The sequence below is a fragment of the Solea senegalensis genome, linkage group LG20 (assembly GCF_019176455.1).
Source record: "Solea senegalensis isolate Sse05_10M linkage group LG20, IFAPA_SoseM_1, whole genome shotgun sequence".
Lineage (NCBI taxonomy): Eukaryota > Metazoa > Chordata > Actinopteri > Pleuronectiformes > Soleidae > Solea > Solea senegalensis.
Genome location: NC_058039.1, coordinates 264074 through 285000, shown reverse-complemented (window position 1 = coordinate 285000; position 20927 = coordinate 264074). Strand labels below are relative to the sequence as shown.

At 46.8% G+C, this 20927-nt stretch overlaps 1 protein-coding gene across 4 annotated transcripts; it reads left to right on the top strand.

Moving 5' to 3' along the window:
* The first annotated feature begins 347 nt into the window (after positions 1–347).
* Positions 348–18825, top strand: LOC122786467 (tenascin). 4 transcript variants are annotated; one of them, XM_044052802.1, is made up of 18 exons: positions 348–681; positions 1383–1541; positions 1786–1834; positions 1925–2140; positions 3546–4541; positions 6243–6358; positions 7183–7330; positions 15527–15649; positions 15980–16123; positions 16350–16469; positions 16538–16687; positions 16775–16929; positions 17137–17257; positions 17325–17476; positions 17551–17647; positions 17729–17884; positions 17972–18135; positions 18408–18825. In XM_044052802.1, exons 2-18 carry the CDS (start codon positions 1401–1403, stop codon positions 18504–18506), a joined length of 3147 nt encoding a protein of 1048 aa, XP_043908737.1. In that variant the 5' UTR covers positions 348–681; positions 1383–1400; the 3' UTR covers positions 18507–18825. The 4 variants fall into 4 exon arrangements, with proteins under 4 accessions (XP_043908737.1, XP_043908736.1, XP_043908735.1 ...); XM_044052801.1 differs by lacking the exon at positions 348–681 and having other exon boundaries at positions 1320–1541; XM_044052800.1 differs by lacking the exons at positions 348–681; positions 1383–1541; positions 1786–1834; ... (2 more) ...; positions 6243–6358; positions 7183–7330 and adding exons at positions 10919–12026; positions 12294–12902.
* The last annotated feature ends 2102 nt before the right edge of the window (positions 18826–20927 follow it).

The window sequence follows — 20927 nt, the reverse complement described above, 5'->3', positions numbered from 1 at the left end:
GGCAGCATCATGCTATGGGGGTGTGTTTCAGCTGCAGGGACAGGACGACTGGTTACAATTGAAGGAAAGATGAATGCGGCCAAGTACCTGGAGATATCCTGGAAGAAAACCTCTTCCAGAGTGCTCAGGACCTCAGACTGGGCCGAAGGTTCACCTTCCAACAAGACAATGACCCTAATGACCCGTACCCACTGTATGTTTATACATATATATATATACATATATATATTTATATATCTATATATATATATATATACATATTTATATATATACGTATATATATATATATATATATATATATATATATATATATATATATATATATATATATGTGCTAACATACGAACTACAAGAAAAAAAACATTAAAACCTTATTTTTTTCCGTAACTGTGAGAGACCTGAAGATCAGGAGTGACTAGAGAGGTCAAGTTAAAGGTCAGGTCGGGTTAGAGGTCAGGTGACAGGGGAACACACCTTTTAAACATCCTTGTATGAAAAAAGGATTAAAATATTCAGATGTTTTTAAGAGTAGAGACTCCGCCCATCAGAGACCCGAGGAGCGATGACATCACAGAGAGAGAGCGAGAGAGAGAGAGGAAAATTCTTCAAGTATGAGGAAAGTGGTCCTCCTCCTCTTCATCCCTGTCCTCTGTGTCTCAGTCGGACAGAAGCTCACAGCAGGTAAGACCACGTCCTCCGATCAATAACTTGATTGATGAATGTTAGACATGTGATCGACGATTCAATCGACAAACATCACCAATGAATATTGAGCTTTTCTGTTAATTATTATATTAAAAATGTTTTACTGTTCAGGAAACTTTTGAGATTTTTTATTTTTATTGTTTTGTTGAGAATTCCAAAACATTTTCATTGAACTTAAACTAAAGTTAAAGTTTTGTCTTTAAATAGAATCATTTTTAACGTCAGTAATTTACAAATCAATAATACTTTTAATACTTATTCTTCTTCTTTAAATGTTTTTATTTTTCATCCCCTCTTTATACTTTTATTATCTGTTTATTTATTTCTAACATGAATTCAAAAAATTAAATAAATAAATATAAATATATATATTTTTGTACATAAAAAAAGTCAGAAACATAAATTAAAAAAACTAAACCTGAAGAAAATGAACTTCTGGAAAATCTCAAACATTTTTAATGAGATTCAGTGTGTTGTCACGTGTCGGCGCTCTCTGGTGGACAAACTGTGACATGACAGCATGTGTGTCATAAATACAAACAGGTGAATTTTAATATTTATTTATTAATATCTCACACACACACAATATAAATGTGTGATTTTGTGTGTTTCAGTGAACAAATGAAAAAAAGCCTGAGTCACCAGCTGACCTTTGACCTCATTGTTTGAGTCCACAGTCGTCCAGAACCTCAGCCATGTTTCCCGTCACCCCCTCCCTCCTCCTCCTCCTCCTCTTCCTCCTCCCTGGCCCCGCCCTCCTGACCTCATCAACCTCCCAAGAGCTCCAGGTCAGAGGTCACAGGGAACCAAGGGAAGCCAGACAAGACTCGGTCAAGGTGAAACTCGACCTATTCAGATTTTACACGTGACATAAAAATCACTTTAATCGTTTCTGCGATATCTTACGTCACATGATCACGTCTTTATCAGAAAATCAGTGATTTTAGCTCCGGATCCTCTGCTGCCTCGTGTGGTCACTTTGTGTCACTGACATAAATCTGACCAAAGTTAGTGATGGAGGCAGCTGTGTGTGTGTGTGTGATAAAGACGTGATCATGTGACGTAGAGTTTTTTCCACAGCTGACCGTCTCTGAAGGATGCGTCACCGCGGCTCATTCTTCTGATGGAGGTAAAACCTTTAAAAAGTCGGTTTATTTTTAAATATTGTTTGTGGACATAAAGGAACAGTTTGTCAAGTTTCCAGCTCTGTGTTTCTCAGCAAAAGAGATCGACCAGGTCCCTGGTTCTCCTCTGGTTCTGACCCACAAGCTCAAACTGGTTCCATCAGGATCAGGAATGGGATCGGGATCTTGTGGATGTGAGGCGGACTTTGCCGCCCTTCGCGAGCGCCTGGAACATCTGGAGAGAGAGTTGTCGAACCTCAGAGAGAAGTGTGGAGGTGACGGAGGCAGCTGCACGTCCAAGGAGAGCAAAGGTGAACAAACGCACGCACACACGATCGGACAAACAGACAAACAAACGGACAAACAAACAAACGGACAAACAAACGAACAAACAATTGAAGGAACGAGCAACAAATGAACAACACAGACCCAGTACACATATGCAGTAACAGTACACACAGTATCTCAGCACTGGAGTAAATGTACTGTGATTCATGTCAGAGTCAAACCGTTCACATTATAACCTGGCAACCGTGTGTGTGTGTGTGTGTGTGTGTGTGTGTGTGTGTGTGTCTGTGTGTGTGTGTGTGTGTGTGTGTGTGTGTCTGTGTCTGTGTGTGTGTGTGTGTGTGTGTGTGTGTGTGTGTGTGTGTGTATGTATGTGTGTGTGTGTGTGTGTATGTATGTGTATGTGTGTGTCTGTATGTGTGTCTGTGTGTGTGTATGTGTCTGTGTCTGTGTGTGTGTATGTGTGTGTGTGTGTGTGTGTCTGTGTGTGTGTGTGTGTGTGTGTGTGTATTGTGTCTGTGTGTGTGTGTGTGTGTGTGTGTGTGTGTGTGTGTGTCTGTGTGTGTGTGTGTGTGTGTGTGTGTCTGTGTGTGTGTGTGTTGTGTGTGTGTGTGTCCTCTTCTCTCTGCCCAGTGTGATCTCACTCACTCTTCATCTCCACCCTCACACGCACACATGCACATGCACACACTGTTAATTTCCCCGAGGGAACCTCCCAAAGGGATTAATAAAGTCGTCTGTCTGTCTGTCTGTCTGTCACTCACACGCTGATTGAAGCTCCGCCCCTGATGAAGTTAAAGTGTTTTCTGGTTTCGGGGTGCGTTCCATTTTTCTCGTCACGTCTGTCACTGTGATGATGAAGAGACCTCCGATAAACATGTTTGTCGCAGATCCCATAACGTGACCGACTGTGACTCACTGCTCTCCTGGGGCTAATGCTAAGCTAACCGTTTTCATTGTAAATGACCACCAACAACGTGAATCCAGTCACACACTCACACACACACCCTCTTCAGAATCGAGCACGTAGACCGTTTTGGCTCCGCCCTCATTACAGCAGAACAGACAGTGGATCACTGGCAGGGTGCAGCCTTCTTCACCTGGAGGTGAAAGTTACTGAAGGGACAACCCGACGTCCGAGAGTCCTCCTGTTTCAGTCTGGGATGTTTTGATGAGTCTTACTGCACTGAAGGGGGTGCTAAACTCGTGGCTGTTTGAACCCAGACAACGTGGCATCTAAAGGAGTCTAGCGCCCCCTTCAGTGCATGAAAACTCATGAGAACATCCAAGGACAAAACAAAAGCACTCGTCTTCCTCAGTCATGTCCACCAGTGTCCCTCAGTTTGATTGTTGTTCAAACTTCATTTTGCCTAAAATAAAACAAACCTGGTGGATTTTGTTCCTCCTGACTCTGGTCTCTGATCCCAGGTCCAGGTTGCTCCATCAAAATGGAAAACGCCGAGTGTCTGAACGAGTGCAGCGATCAGGGTCGCTGCGAGGACGGCAAGTGCGTCTGTTTCCCTGGATTCAGCGGACTGGACTGCAGTGACTCTAACTGTCCTGGAAACTGCCACGGTAACGGGAGGTGCACGGACGGACAGTGTTTGTGCGATCCTGGATTTACGGGACCTGAATGCTCTGAAGGGACATGTCCCGAGAACTGCAGTGACCGCGGACGCTGCGTTGAAGGTAAATGTGTTTGTGACACCGGCTTCACCGGCGACGACTGCTCTGAGAACTCTTGCCCTGGAGACTGCAACAACAGGGGGCGCTGTGTCTACAGGAAGTGTGTCTGCGATCCCGGATTTACGGGACCTGATTGCTCTGAAGGGACATGTCCAGACAACTGCAGCAATCGTGGCAGGTGTGTTGACGGTAAATGTGTTTGTGACACTGGCTTCACTAGTGTGGACTGCTCAGAGATTGCCTGTCCTAGAAACTGCAACAAAAGGGGGCGCTGTGTCAACGGGGAGTGTGTCTGCAATCCTGGATTCTCAGGACTTGATTGCTCCAAAAGAGCTTGTCCTCTTAACTGCAGCAACCGTGGCAGGTGCGTTAACGGTAAATGTGTTTGCGGAAGTGCCTTCGCTGGTGCAGACTGCTCAGAGATTGTTTGTCATGGAAACTGCAAAAACAGGGGGCGCTGTGTCAACGGTCAGTGCATGTGCAACGATGGATTCACAGGTGAGGACTGCTCTCAAAAAGCTTGTCCCAAAAACTGCAACGCGCGGGGGCGGTGTGTGAGTGGAAAGTGTGTTTGCAGCATTGGCTTCACTGGACCAGACTGCTCTGCCAAAGCCTGTCCGAAGAACTGCAACAGCAGAGGGCGCTGCATCAAAGGCAAGTGTTTTTGCCAGCATGGATTCAGCGGAGAGGACTGCAGCCTGTGTGTCGAGGGGATGACCGGACCCAACTGTGATACAGGTGAGTCCAACCCACCTGAACACGGAGGCCTGGTAAATAATGGTTATTTTTGTGACCTGACGCATATTTCAAAATCAACATTGTTGTTTATTTTGTGTCGTCATCTGTGATTCTGATGTGTGGCGTACCACAAGGTTCTATCCTGGGGCCCTTTTTCTTTTCCTTGTGTCCAATCAGGCAGAAAATGAAGTTTAACGACAAATGTCTTAGACAGTGTTTTACTCAGGGTTCCCACGGGTCCTTGAAATCCTTGAAAGTTTTGTTGATGTGAGATTCCGTGCCAAACAGCGAGCGAGGAACGTTCAGAAAGAGAGAGAAAATGACAGCGTGATGTCTATCTCACCTGAGACAAATGACAAAGACTGACTTTGACCAAGATCCTGAGGGCAATCACTTATGCTGCACATCAAAGCGAATCAAAGTTTGTAGTGTGAAAATAAGTTGTGGTGTCCCTCATGGCTCGATGCTTGACCCGCTTTAGTTTGTTCTGTAAAACGTCTCGTTGAGCCTCAGCTGCGTAAAATGAGGCCGACATTGATGTGTGTTATCGCACGTTCAGATGCTAATGTTAGCGTTACATTTTCTGAGGAGTCTGTGCTCTTTGAAAACATCACGCCATTTCCTCCCGTGAGACCCAAAGGACAAGAGCGGTGAGTCAACGGAAACGAACTTTAACCATCGGGTGTTGTCATTTTTAGACATGTGTCTTCAGTCCAGATCGGCTGTGTTTGCCATGTGTGTTTCTTTAGTGGTTTTAAACTTTTGCATTTCCCGGACGCTCACGTCGTCTCACACAATAACCTCGTGTTTTTCTCATGAGTCATTCAACAGATGCATTTTATTCTCATTTATTTAGTCAAATATGATGTTTTTTTCATTCACTTAGTTACTTAAGCGTTTGGCTTTGTTCTCATGTTGTTGTTATGGCCGTTGCCACGGTTACATGAGCTCATAAGTTTGGAGCTGGTTCAGGCTGCGGTGATTCAGTGATGGAAGAGTTTCATTAGTGAAGCAGAATCTTGTGTCGCGGTGTTTCCCTGCGTGTGTGTGACTGCGTTTCTGTGCAATAAAGAAATCAGCAGACAAAAGACTCTGAAATCTAAGTTAAATCTGCGACATCTTAAGTTCACGTCTTTATCTCACTGTGAGACAGACTTTTGTAAACCACTCACTCTCCCACACCTGTGTGTGTGTGTGTGTGTGTGTGTGTGTGTGTGTGCAAAAGCCTGGCCCACAGAGAGAGAGAGAGAGGGAATTCCCAACACAGGAGCCGCTTGGTCCCCTGAGGTAAGTCAAAATTAAATATTTTGTAGAAGCCAACTAATAATAAAACGACATTAGAACTTAGTGATGGAGGCAAGTGTGCAGGATCAACAACTCCTGTGTGTGTGGTGTGTGTGTGTGTGTGTGTGTGTGTGTGTGTGTGTTTTGATGTGGGACGTTTCTCTGCTGCTGTTTGTTTGGTCATTACACTACATGTCATTGAGCAGACGCTTTTATCCGAAGTGACTTGGAATTGAGTTTAATCAGCCGGGGGTGGAGTCGAACTTGCGACTATGATGTCTTTCGCACACAGGGTACCGTTCTTAACCACTGAGCCACTCCATCCCATCGTGTTCATTTATTAATGAACCAATCAAATAATCTTCATATTAAATGTCACATGAGGTGAGGTCCATCATAAACTGTCTCTGTCCTCAGTCATGTCAGGCGTCTCTCAGCTGAGGACTCAGGACATCACAGAGACATCTGTCACACTGCTCTGGACTCCGCCTCCTGTTCTCTATGACACCTACCACATCACCTTCACCAGCCAGGTAAACTCCGCCCCCTTGTCCATATGTGTGCGTGCGTGTGTGTGTGTGTGTGTGTGTGTGTGTGTACACATGGCAGATTTTATCCCAAACACACACATAAAGATGTAAACAACAACATGAACATGTGACTAGTGTTTACGCTTCATGACTCTCACTGATAAAAGAGCTTCATCAGATCATTGATTATTGATCTGTGGGGAAAATGAATCTGAGTCACGAGAGACAGACAGAGACAGAGAGAGAGGGTTGGGAGAGAAGGCATACACAGACAGACACAGAGAGAGACAGACGGACAGAGAGCATTTGCAGACACAGAGAGACAGACAGAGACAGAGACACAGAGAGAGACAGAGAGACAGGACACAGAGAGAGGAGAGAGAGGCACAAACGGACACAGAGAGAGACAGGACAGAGACATTGAGACAGACACAGAGACAGAGAGACAGACAGACGGACACAGACAGACAGACACAGAGAGACAGACAGACACAGAGAGACAGACAGACAGAGATCAACATAACTCCATGCAATCATCTCTGAGTATGTTCACTCTGAGTTAAGTGTGTGTGTTGAACAAAGGTTTGTCTCAGAAAGAACAGATGAAAGTGTGAAGTGGAGTCAAATAAAAACTCTTCACACAGTTGCCAAGGAAACGAGTAAACACAGTCAAAAACATGGCAACTGCCAGAAAGCTGACATCACTGCCGTCTCACAGCTGTGATGAGAGAGAGAGACAGAGACAGAGAGAGAGACAGAGAGAGGATGTTTGTTAAACCTGTGAAATCATTTCTCTGAGGGTCGTCTGTGTGTGTGTGTGTAAACAGAAGGAGCAGCAGGTCAAAGGTCAGGTGAAAGGAAGTGAGAGCAGCTTCACTCAAACTGGACTGGCAGCTGGTCAAGAGTACAGCGCCACCATCAGTGGAGAGATCGACGGCCGCAGAGGAGCTCAGAGCTCAACTGAATTCATCACCCGTGAGATTGTCTTTTATCTTTGACCTCATTCTCATTTAATTCTGAGTTACATGAGCTGTGAGCGACTAACAGTGACTGTGTTTCCAGACTGAACATTGAACATTAACCATCTTTCAATCTTCTCCCTGCAGGTTCTTGTTTGCTCTGATAGAATCATCTTATTCTCACTGTGTCGCTCAAGTGTCTCATGAATCTCAGAAAAAGCCGAGTGTAAATAAACTGAATTCTTTTTCTATAATCATGGTCCAATATGCAACTTCACAAGACTTTAGAAAGAAATGACTGAGGGTCACATGGTGGAGTTGTGGCTAGCACTGATGTCTTAGCGCAAGGTGGGTCAACGACTCAAATCCCACCAGTTTGCATGTTCTTCCCATCGTCCAAAAACAGCCCAGGTGAACTGGAAGAAAATGTAAATATTCCGTAGAAACTGATGCGACGTGTCTAAGTGTTGCATTCAAGGACCGTCGTAAGGCTGGACATAATTATGCTGCACAATGTTTATTTGAACACTTTTTATTCGTGGCCATTTAATGAAAGCTCCGAGCTCAGGATGTCCCGAACATCGTACATATGTCGTGATCACGTGATCACAAGTTCCAAACATAGGTCTCAGCGAGACACGTCGCTCAGCCGAGACCTGAAGGTGGCGCTCTGGATTTACTTCAGAGGGACATTTCCGCGAACTCAGAGAGGAGCGAGATAGTCGTAAACCTGTTGTAATTATGTTACATGTGATAGCTCGCTGGTATTAGCCTTCACCAAGACTTATGTAATCAGACATGCATGCTCAACTGCGGCAACTAGTGGCGCTCAAGTGCATTGCATATTGGCCCCTTGGACCCTGACTGTAATTATGTCAGGAATCATTTTCTAAATTCAGAAGTTCTGGTGCTTTTGTCAGACACAGCATCGCCTCCTTCTGGACTGGAGGACTTTTAAGTTTTAACTTTTGGGTTTCCCTGAACATGAGACTCTTGAAATGACCAGTGAAAATGAAATCTGTGTTTCCCTCCTTTAGTAGACGGGATTTATCAACCATGTGTCATGACCTTAACATTGAATCCGAATGCTCACTCCCCTCACATCTGTAGGACAGACGATACAGGGGGTCACACCAACACCTGGACAAGACACTGACCACGTAGACCAGGAATTCACCATAAACCAACATCAGAGGAGGGAGGATGAAAGAAAGGCAGGTGATGAACACAACAAAGACTCCTCCCCCTCTGTGGGATCAGGACGTAAACCTCTGGTTAGCAGGACCAAAGTCATAAATGGCAGCCGGCCCGTTCATGCTGAAAGGCTCGCTTTGTCCAAGAAACCAAAAGTGCCAGGTCCTTTCGGTTTTACCACGACCAGAGCCGAGCCAGGAGGGGGGAAGATTGGTTCTGGGCCTTTAAAAAAAGAAAAGAAAACGCCCACAGTGCCAAAAAAAACCAAACCTGAAAACAGATCGAGCACTGAAGCATCAAACCTCAAGAGGAAGGACAACAACAATCCAGCTTTAGCGTCTGGAACTGATTCAGAAAACAACAGACAAGAGGAGCGGGAACAGCAACCAGATGTTTCCACAGGAGGACAAGGAGAAGTCACCGCTCCGACGGCGGTCGTCCCAAACCAGGAGAAGAAATGTCTGAACAAAGTGAAAGTGACGCACTTCCTCAGACTGGCTCATAAGGACAGAAGCGGTGGATGCAGAGGGTTAGCAGGAAACACCGAGGGTTTGAAACCCTCATCTGCAGAGGTGGACCTCGACCTTTCACCCGATCCTCTACACAAACTCCTGACGGACACTTATGAAAGTTTGAACGTCTCAACATTTTCCGTTCACCTGGCCAAACCATCGACCTTCTCTGCTGATACAGACGTGATGAAGAAGCAGATTCTAACAGGACTGAAGCCGCTGTCCTCGTTTCCATCCTCACAGTCTTCTTCTTCATCCTCACAGTCTTCCTCACCATCTTCTTCTTCACCCTCACAGTTCTCACCGCCTTTTCTTCATCCTCACAGTCTTCTCACCATCTTCTTCTTCACCCTCACAGTCTTCCTCACCGTCTTCTTCTTCACCCTCACAGTCTTCCTCACCATCTTCTTCTTCATCCTCACAGTCTTCCTCACTGTCTTCTTCTTCATCCTCCTCACCGTCTTCTTCTTCATCCCTCACAGTCTTCCTCACCGCTTCTTCTCCCTCACAGTCTCTCGTCTTCTTCATCCTTACAGCCCTTCCTCACCCCTCTTCTTCTTCACCCTCACAGTCTCTTCATCCACAGTCTTCCTCACCGTCTTCTTCTTCATCCTTACAGTCTTCCTCACCGTCTTCTTCTTCACCCTCACAGTCTTCCTCTTCATCCTCACAGTCTTCCTCACTGTCTTCCTCGATGACCTTGCAATCATCACAATCATCTTTGTCTTCAAATTCCCAAGTTTCATCTTCATCATCTGCACCACCTCCACCATCATCATCACTAACACATGTCATTCCACCATCAACTTCATCACCACCATCACGTACATCTTTGCCACCTTCATCATCCTCATCGTCATCCTTGCAATCATCACAATCATCTTCAACCTCAGAGGTTTCTTCCTCATCACCACCATCCATCTCAGTAAAGTCAGATTCATTCAGAAGTGATAAAGCTGACGCTGATCGTCTCAGAAGCAGCGTGGACATTGTGTTACCACAAGAAAAAAAGACAGAACCACCTTCAGGAAAAGGTGGTTCACCACTTTTCCGCAAAACACCTCCGAAACATGGCTTCACACGCCGTCCACGCCCAAACTTTGGTTTGTCTCAGAACAAAAATCATCCAAGGATGAGAGCTCCTCATCGTCCCTCTCCACACTTCAATGATTCTTTCAGAGGAGAGACAGAGACCAGGCCTGTGTCTACAGGTGAATCCGATGAATCACCTTCACTTCAGGTAAAAACACCTATCATGGATGTGAGAAGAGACCAGGACGGAGCATCTTCACCTGAATCCACCAGACCTCAACAAAACCAGAAAAGGATACAGGTAGAGCCAGTAAGAGAAGACGATGAACAATCCACAAGAAGCATATCTAATGAGTTAAATCAGACGCTCGGAGGCGGTAACGAGCCTTTCTCCCATCACCCAACCACCGAAGTCCATTATTTCCATCGACCCGGACCGTATGGTCGACCTCTTCAAAACAAAACAGGATCACACCTGAGACCACCTCAGTATCCACACAGAGGTACCATACGCAAACCTCCACCAATAACAAAGCTAAATGGAGGTGCTACCATAAATGTCAGAAGTCAAACAAGCCAACAAGTGAAGCAGAGTGTCCATAAAACCCCAGGAGAGCAGGGGGTTCCCAGTCCAAACCAAGAACTTCTGGTCAGTCAAGCAGGAGAGCAAAAAACAGCTAGTACCACTGACAGATCTCAGCCCACGCCCCAGACCACTGACAGATCTCAGACCACGCCCCAGGCCACTGACAGATCTCAGACCACGTCCCAGACCACTGACAGACCTCCGACCATGCCCCAGACCACTGTCGGACCATGCCACAGACAGACCTCAGACCACGCCCCAGACCACTGACAGATCTCAGACCATGCCCCAGACCACTGACAGACCTCCGACCATGCCCCAGACCACTGTCGGACCACATGCCACAGACAGACCTCAGACCACTGACGACGAGGCAAGTTCTCCAGTCCAAACCACACAGTCAAAAAAAGAAGAAACTAGTGTTTCAGTTTCCAGTGACGACACTGACTTCCATAAACCCAGAGTCCATGCTGGTGAGAACACTATCCCTACTGTCTTATATGGACCATCTCGCCGACAAACTTCAGGATCCTCAAGGCCAGTCTCGCTCCCAAAGAGACGAGTACCATCACGAAATGTAACGAGATATAATAATGTCCTGAGGATACTTGATGCCACTGTTAGACCACAAATCCACAAATTAGAAAATGGGGAAAGTGTTCCAATCCAAGCCATCAAATCTGGAGGAGAAGAAACTACCGGCCAAGTTTCCAGTGACAACTCTGATGTCCATAAATCCAGAGTCCCTACCTTTCAAGAGAGACCAAATATCCGTCAACTGTCCTCTGATTCAAGATCATCAAGACCAGTCTCATTCCCGAAGAGACGATTACCACCACGAAATATAACGGGACATAATAATGTCCTGAGGAAACTTGATGCCACTGTTAGACCACAAATTGACCAATTAGAAAATGGGGAACGTGTTCCAATCCAAGCCATCAAATCTGGAGGAGAAGAAACTACCGGCCAAGTTTCCAGTGACAACTCTGATGTCCATAAATCCAGAGTCCCTACCTTTCAAGAGAGACCAAATATCCGTCAACTGTCCTCTGATTCAAGATCATCAAGACCAGTCTCATTCCCGAAGAGACGATTACCACCACGAAATATAACGGGACATAATAATGTCCTGAGGAAACTTGATGCCACTGTTAGACCACAAATTGACCAATTAGAAAATGGGGAACGTGTTCCAATCCAAGCCATCAAATCTGGAGGAGAAGAAACTACCGGCCAAGTTTCCAGTGGCAACTCTGATGTCCATAAATCCAGAGTCCCTACCTTTCAAGAGAGACCAAATATCCGTCAACTGTCCTCTGATTCAAGATCATCAAGACCAGTCTCATTCCCGAAGAGACGATTACCACCACAAAATATAACGGGACATAATAATGTCCTGAGGAAACTTGATGCCACTGTTAGACCACAAATTGACCAATTAGAAAATGGGGAACGTGTTCCAATCCAAGCCATCAAATCTGGAGGAGAAGAAACTACCGGCCAAGTTTCCAGTGACAACTCTGATGTCCATAAATCCAGAGTCCCTACTGTTCAAGAGAGACCAAATATCCGTCAACTGTCCTCTGATTCAAGATCCTCAAGACCAGTCTCATTCCCGAAGAGACGATTACCACCACAAAATATAACGGGACATCGCCGCACCCAGACGAGACAGTACATCAATAAGAGCCAAATAAAGCCTCCAACAACAAATCCCTTTGATGGCAAAACTGAAAAAACAAGAAGTGCTGCATCCAAACCTTTGGTGGGATCAGACATTTCTTCACCCCCAGTCACAAGGGAACCTCTGAACCATGTCGGAGTGACAAACAGGACCTCAAGTGGATTTACACTTGTATGGGACTCACCAGAAGGGAAGTACAAAAACTTTGTTGTCACAAGGAAAAAAGTCGACAAAGACGAAAGGCCAAAGCAAAAGGATGATCAGAAAGATGGAGAAAGGCAACAAGAAGACTCTAAAAGACCAGATCCACAGCAGGGAAGGAAGCAACAACCAGCCAATGACCTGGAATCAGAAAACAGAATCCCAGAAAGTCTCATTACACATGTTCCAACAAAACAAAGCAGCACAACAGTCCAACCCACAACCAAAAGTGACAAAACCGTCCAAGAAGTTCTTCCCGGTTTAGCTCGCTCTCACCACTTTGGGGATGTGCCTCCTCAGACCGAGTACACCGTGACTTTGCTTGGAAAGGGTCCCGGTCTTCTGTCCAGACTGCACAAGCTCGTCATCAGTACAGGTACAAGTCATTGTGACAGTAGAACAACACAAACTACTACTGTACAATGCTGCAACATCACTGTCGATGTTGTGGATCCATTTTCAAACAGAACTTGTTCTTTTCCTCTTGAGCTCGTACCTCGATCCATCAGAACAAACACTCATCGTGTGTCATGTCTTCGTCGCACTTTGTCTTGAGCTGATTATTTGAGGTTTTCTGAAGGTTGGTTATATGAGGTGCTGAGAACTAACCACTGAACAAAAGACTGTTGGCCTTCTTAAGTCTCTAATATCCTGAAAAATGTTCACAGTTTTGCTGTGAGACAGAAGTGTCCACCTGGAAGCTGAAGTTACTTGTTGTTCTGTAAACCACTCACTCTCCCACACCAAAGAGAAACCACTCACTCTCCCACACCAGACCACTACAGAGAAAATCAGTGATTTTAACATCACACACACACACACACACACACTGCTGCCTCCATCACGAAGTTCAAATGTCTGATTTTGTCACTCCAGTGTTTGAAATCCTTTGTTCAGATTGACCTCAGTGACACAAAGTGACCACACGAGGCAGCAGAGGACCAGCAGCTCCTGTGTCCCTGCAGCTAAAATCACAGATTTTCTCTTTGGACTTTGGTGTGTGTGTGTGTGTGTGTGTGTCTCACAGTGAGATAAAGACGTGGACATGTGACGTAGATATGGCAGACTTAAATTGATGTGGATTTTTTTAATCGAGTCTGTTGTTCAGTGGCTAAAATCCGATTTTCCTTGAGTGCCTGCTGGCAGCCATGGTTTCACTGTTTCTCAGCAGCAGGGGGCGCTCACATAAAACAGTCAGCACGTCATACGAACCTGAACTATAACTTCAATATTTTCTTCTTCTGTGTTCATTTCAACATTCATTGTGTGTGTGTTTTAAAGCTCGACGTCAGTCACAGATTATCTGCTGTCGTTGTTTGTGTTCATGCTGTTTGTTCGCTCACATGAATGTGTGAAATAGTCATATTCATGAATTCAAACATTATCATACGGTCAACGTTAACGACGCTCAGGTGTTTGATGTCAAGTCTCAGTAAACACTGGTGCTAGCATCTTATTGTTAGCGTCAGTTTGAGCTAACCACCGACGGAACCACAACGGGATTGTTGTTGTTGTGATTGATTCTTGGATTATAATCTTATTTGTTTTAGTTGAAGGAAACAGAACATGTTTTATAGAGCAGTGGGTTTGCGTGCTCCGTCTCCGTGTGGACAGGGACTAAGATTAGCAACATATTAGCATGAACTCATTCCCAGTTTGACTTGTGATGCACTGATGTAACATGCAGTCATCGCTGTGACGGATGTTTTATTGTCAAACGTCGTCTGTGGAAGCGCGTGCATGTCAAACAGTAGTGGTCTAAGGACTGAGCCTTGGGGAACCAAACCACTTTAAACCAGTTTACATCACTTTAAAGCGCTTAGAACCAGTGTAAACAACTGAGTTGACATCAAATGACAGTTTATAACAACTTCAAAGTAACAACTATAACAGCACCATTCATTCACTGCTGCTCTGGTCTTCTCTCATTCAGGGTAAGCTAACAGCCAGCTTCACTGACACCTTCACCCTCTCACCTAAAGCCAGGGTAAGACCGCAGCTGGTCTCTGTACATGTGGTCCGTCTTCACCTGAAACCTTCATTAAAGCAAATAAAAGCCTAATTGATCTGGGTATCAAACAAGACAATGTGATCAGTGTTGGACAAGGGTGTCTCACAGTGAGTCTACGACATCTACGTCACATGTCCACGTCTTTATCTCACTGTGAGACAGACTTTCCAACAGGAAACTGAAGTTTGTGAACCACTCACTCTCACACACCAAAGTCCATAGAGAAAATCAGTGATTTTAACATCACACACACACACACACACACTTTAAATTTAAAATCCTTTGTTCAGATTGATCTCAGTGACACAAAGTGGCCACACGAGGCAGCAGAGGAGCAGCAGCTCCTGTGTCCCCGCAGCTACAATCACTGATATTCTCTGTGGGCTTTGGTGTGGGAGAGTGAGTGCTTTACAAACTTCAGTGTGTCTCACAGTGACATAGAGACGTGAACGTTATTCACCACGCTCCAAAAACTAAAAAACAAAGTTTGTTTTTTGTGATACCCAGACTAATGAATGAATTCTAAACGCTTCACACAATCATCTCCACCTGCAGCTCTACTACTGTATATATGTGTGTGTGTATATAGAATATCTGAATGTTTTTTAATCATCTTTTTGAAAATGTGCTCTTTTCATTTATTCCTGCCACACTTTCATTTCCAGGTGTGAGCGAGCAGCTAACTGTCTCACTGTCCTCTGTCTGTCCTCTGCTGCTGTCCACGACCCATGTTTGTATATGTGTATATACTGTATATATGTTTGCACTCTACATATATACAAACACACATGTATTGGAGCCCTAATACAGACGTGTGGATGGATGAATAAATAATAATAATAATAATAATGTGCACTTTTTGTTTTTTCTTCTTACTTAAACCAAATCCACGGCTCATTTACTTTCTTCTTCTTCTTCTTCTTCTTTTCCTGTGTCTGTCTTTTATTGAACGTCTCCGTCTCACTCGTGTCCCCGCTCTCATGGTCCAGGTCCAGATCCTCCGACCGACATTGTCTTCAGTGACGTGACAGAGACGTCTCTGACCGTGTCCTGGACCAAACCAAAGAGACCAGTCAGTGGATTTAAAGTCACCTACACCCACAGAGAGGACGGTGAGACACACACACACACCTGGATATGAATGAATGAATGAATGAATGAATAAATGAATTAAGGATTTATTGCAAACATGTGAACATTAAACACAGAAAAGTAAACAATAGGTCAACTTTGTAAAAGGAAAACTAAATGTCCTCACTTTGACTAAATGTCCTCACTTTAAGGACAAACAAAGATGTCCACTGGGACCATGGCCTCACCTCAACAGGAAGTCAGCCATTTTGAACAATATAAGAAAAAAAACTCCTTTATATTATTTATTTATATGATATTGGACGTTTGTTGCCGTGGTGACCGGAGCAGATGACCTTTGACCCTTGTAGGAGACCCTCTGTCTGTGTCCCTGGACTCTGAGGACACGTCCCTCGCCCTCTCGCAGCTCTCGCCGGGTTCCACTTACGAGGTCAGCGTGGTCTCCGTCCTGGGAGCGGACGAGAGTGACCCGGTCAGCGAGGTCGTCGTGACACGTGAGCGAGTATAAAACCAACGCTGACCTTTGACCTTCATACTCAAACACCGGCTTAGTCCTCTTCCTCTCTTTCTTTCTTCACTCTCTTGTCCAATCAGCACAAGGCTTGTTGTGTCAGACCCCTCCCCCTGCACTGCCCCCTCCTCTCCCCCCCCTCCCTCAGCTCTCAGGCCTCAGAAGAAGGCGGAGCTTAGTTATGTTGATGTGAAATCTTTTCATTCCAGCGCCGGATCCGCCCACAAATCTTCACGCCATAAACATCAGTGACACCAGCGCTCTGCTGCTGTGGCGTCCAGCGCTCGCCGCCGTCGATAAGTACGCCATCGTTTACCGATCAGCTCCAGGTAAGCCGTGACGCCGTGGCATCACTTCCCTCCTCTGACCCCTGACCCCTGACCCCATGTCCGTCCAGGATCAGAGTTGAGGATCACGGTTTCTGGAAACGCCGCCGAGCAGCAGCTGAGTGACCTCCAAGACTCCACCACCTACACCGTCACCATAACCAGCCAGCTGGGCGGGGCCAAGAGCACCGCGGAGACGACCAGCTTTACTACCAGCAGAGGTCAGAGGTCACACACACACACACACACACACACACCTGGATAAATCTTGAACGTTTGGTGAAAAGAGATCTCCAAACGGTCTCCAGGCTCCGGGAGTGAAGATGAAGATGAAGGTGCAGGGCCGAGAGATCTCCGGGCCACAAACGTGACCCCTCGTTCTGCCACGTTGTCATGGAAACCACCCTCGAAACCCACTGGAAGCTTCAGGCTGACGTACGTGACAGGAGGTCAGGAGATGAAGGTGACTTAAACCACGCCCCCTGCTCTGATCCTGATGTCTTATTACTTACTTTTAAAATCCTTCACTCACACTGACCTCAGTGACACAAAGTGACCACACGAGGCAGCAGAGGGCCAGCAGCTCCTGTGTGTGTGTGTGTGTGTGTGTGTGGTCATGTGACGTAGATGTTATGATGGGCTGAGTCTGGTTCTCATCGCCGTGACACAGGAAGTGAAGCTGAATTCCTCGGTGACTGAGTTCACCGCGGGCAGACTCGGTCCAGGATCCACGTACACGGTGACGCTGCACACGGACGGACAGACGGACGTTTCCACAGAGTTCACCACAGGTACGACAGCTCCTCACTTCCTCTCAGGGCGTGTCCCGCATCACAGGCTCCTCCCCTTCTGCTTCAGGTTCTCTCAGGTTCCCGTTCCCCGGCGACTGCTCTCAGCAGCTGCTTAACGGCATCGCCACGTCCGGCCCGGTGGAGATCTACCCTGAAGGCAGACAGGGGGCGCCGCTGAGGGTCTACTGTGACATGGAGACGGACGGCGGAGGCTGGACGGTGAGGGGACGTCACGATGGACGGCTGGCTCCTCCTCCTTCAGTGACGACAGGTGACGTGTGTTGTGTCCGCAGGTCTTCCAGAGGAGGAGCGACGGCTCGGTCGACTTCTTCAGAGGATGGAGAGACTACGTCCGAGGATTCGGAGACGTGGGCGGAGAGTTCTGGCTTGGTGAGACAGACGGACGGACTGCGTGTCGGTGTCTGTGCGTGAAGACAGACGTTGTGACGTGGTGTTTGTGTCAAACCTCAGGTCTGGACGCTCTCCACCACCTGACGTCCAGGACCAGGATGAGTCTGCGCGTGGACCTGCGAGACGGTGGCGACGCCACGTACGCCGCGTACTCCACATTTGAAGTGGACAAGGACGACTACAGGCTGACAGTGGGCGGGTACCGCGGCACGGCAGGTGAGAACACGCCCACTGTTCACCCGCGGTCAAGCCTGGTAGACGGCTGCTGTAAGCCCCGCCCCCTCCTCTCTCTCTGTGTGTCAGGTGACTCGCTCAGCTACCACAACAACCGCATCTTCTCCACCAATGACCGCGACCCGGCGGCGCTGATCACGCGTTGCGCCGTGTCGTACCGCGGAGGCTGGTGGTACGACAACTGTCACGAGGCCAACCTCAACGGACTGTACGGCGTCAACACCAGACATCAGGTGACCTGATGACATCATCACACACACACATTTTTAAAATGTAATTCAAGCTGTGAAATGATGATGTGTGTGTGTGTATATGTGTCACACACACACACACACACACACACACACACACACACACTGTATATGAAATATTTGTTTTTGTGACTGAGACGCCCTCTGATGGCAGACTGTGATATTACATGCTACTAAAACTCTGTGTGTTTGTGTGTGTGTGTGTGTGTGTGTGTGCGCGAGCGTGTGTGTGCGTGTGTGCGTGTGTGTGTCAGGGTGTGATCTGGACGACCTGGAAAGGAAAAGATTCCTCGATCTCGTTCACTGAGATGAAGATGAGACCGACGTCCTTCACTCGTTCACCCTCTGACTGAACGAGTGAGAGAGAGGGTGAACTGTCTCACGCACACACACACACACAAAAAATTTAAAGGGTCACTTCATCTCATGATGTCATCACTCTGTGGCGACAGGAAGTGGAGACGTGTCAGCATCTTCATCTTTATTCTGTCCTCTTCCTCACCACTAGAGGTCACACTGCATTGTTTTCTGTTTTTTTTAAGTTTCCTGTTTGTTTTCTGGGGGCGTGTCCACGGTTTCATGATGTTTGTAAATAAATAAATAAAGTAACAAACAGAATCTGTCGCTGCACACGTCTAATTTTACAAAATAAATAAAAAACGTTTATTTTCACATTTCGTGTTTTATTCAAATTGAACAGATGATGATGATGATGATGATGAACTTTGAACAAAGGGATAGTTCAGGGAACACGAGGAAAAACTGATTTTTAGTCACTAAACTAAAGACTTTATCTGTCACGTGACCACGTCTATCTGCGTCACATGATCGCGTCTTTATCTGTCACGTGACCGCGTCTTTATCTGCGTCACGTGATCGCGTCTTTATCTGTCACGTGACCGCGTCTTTATCTGCGTCACGTGATCGCGTCTTTATCTGAGTCACGTGATCACGTCTTCATCTATGTCACGTGATCGCGTCTTTATCTGCGTCACGTGACCGCGTCTTTATCTCGTTGTTAAACTGAAGTCTGTAAACCACTCACTCTCCCGCACCAAAGTCCATAGAGAAAATCAGTGATTTTAACATCACACACACACACACACACACACACACACACACACACACTGCTGCCTCCTTTGTTCAGATTGATGTCAGTGACACAAAGTGACCACACGAGGCAGCAGAGGACCAGCAGCTAAAATCACTGATTTTCTCTGTGAGGTTTGGTGTGGGAGCGTGAGTGATGATGTCATAGCTCCGCTTCTGTCTTGTGTTTACATTGTAACGTTTACTAGAATGATGTAATGACGATCTTCATCACTTTGATGTCATGTCCTTTGATGATGTCCTCACACCTCAGAGTCCAGAGAGAAGAAATGTAACGTTTTAAATTTAAAACCAAAGCAACAGCCGACCGATCGCTGCCGTACCTGAGCGGAGGCGACGATCCGATCAAGTCCACGATCGTGACGTTCAGGATCGGCCGACTCGGCAGAAATGAACGACGACCGTGAGAAAATCGGACGAGCAGAGCTCAGTACCCAGGTTCTCCAGGTGGTGGCGCCTCATGCTGTCTCCTGACGTCCTGGCCTGTCTCCTCTCGTGCGTCTCGAACCAGACGCTGGAGCGGATCGTCGGCGAGGTCACAGACACACACACACACACACACACACACACACACTGGCTGCACCTTATCACGCAGCCACAGGGGGCGCCACAGGTGCGTTTAAAGCACAAAAATGAGACGATGACAATGATGAAGTCGCACGTGACGAAAACCTCTGAAGCGGCGGAATCCCGACATCGCGTCTCAGACGTCTCGTCCAGTCCGAGCTGGGAGGACGAGCGCGACCGGACCTTCGTCACCATGTTCCTGTCTCACCTGGTGGATGACGTCCTGCGCTCACATAGGTGCAGCGCGGGGGGCGTGGACTTTGACGGGATGCTGACGCGTCTCCTGAAGCAGACGGTGGGAAAGTTGACCTCCCGTCTCCCAGACGTCAAAGACATCACAGTGATCGTCCACAGGAAACTGTGTTCGGAGTTTGGGTCGGCGAAGGACGTGCGAGACGCCATGCTGCACAACGGCCGCTGCTTTGAGGACGCCGTCGCCGCCGCTTTAATGAAGAAGCTGCACAAGCACGGAGGAATGTTCAGGACGCTGAGGACGTTCTTCTACAAGAGGACCAGTAAAGTTCATCCGTCCAGCGTGGACAGCGAACAGTACGAGTCCCCTGATACGTCCGTCAGCTCAGGGGTGGGACCGACGTCTCTGACTCACGGTTAGCAGAGGAGTCGGCTCAACGACACAAGCTTTAACTGACACTGCCCCCTGCTGGTGTAACTTTACAAATCACCTCACCTTCATCCACGAGAATCACTGAACGTTCAGTTTTATAGAAAAGCAGATTTCACTCCCACACCAAACGTCACACAGGAGCTGCTGCTCCTCTGCTGCCTCGTGTGGTCACTCTGTGTCACTGAGGTCAATCTTAACGTTGAGTTTCAAACACTGAAGAGACAAAATAAGACATTTGTGTGTGCTGAGGTTTGGTTCACAAATAAACATCAGTCATTTCTTTCTTTTTTGTATTATTTGGATCAGATCTCAGGAGTCTCTGTAGACATCCTCAGGTTTTTTTTTTAATTAGTCCCAAGGGTGAAGCCCCGCCCCCTCCACGCTCTCTGGCTCAGCAGCTGGCCAATCAGATCAGGTGTCACCTGGTCCCCGGGTCACCTGGGCCTCCTGTTTACAGGTGAGGAGGAGGAGG

What these genes read in the sequence shown, in the direction of transcription:
- LOC122786467 (XM_044052799.1), top strand. Translation starts at nt 10,922, where the DNA reads ATGCCCCAGACCACTGACAGACCTCCGACCATGCCCCAGACCACTGTC. An exon ending in CAGCGAGGTCGTCGTGACAC is followed by an intron (nt 16,124 to 16,349) that starts GTGAGCGAGTAT and finishes TTTTCATTCCAG; the next exon opens with CGCCGGATCCGCCCACAAAT. An exon ending in TTCCACAGAGTTCACCACAG is followed by an intron (nt 17,258 to 17,324) that starts GTACGACAGCTC and finishes CTTCTGCTTCAG; the next exon opens with GTTCTCTCAGGTTCCCGTTC.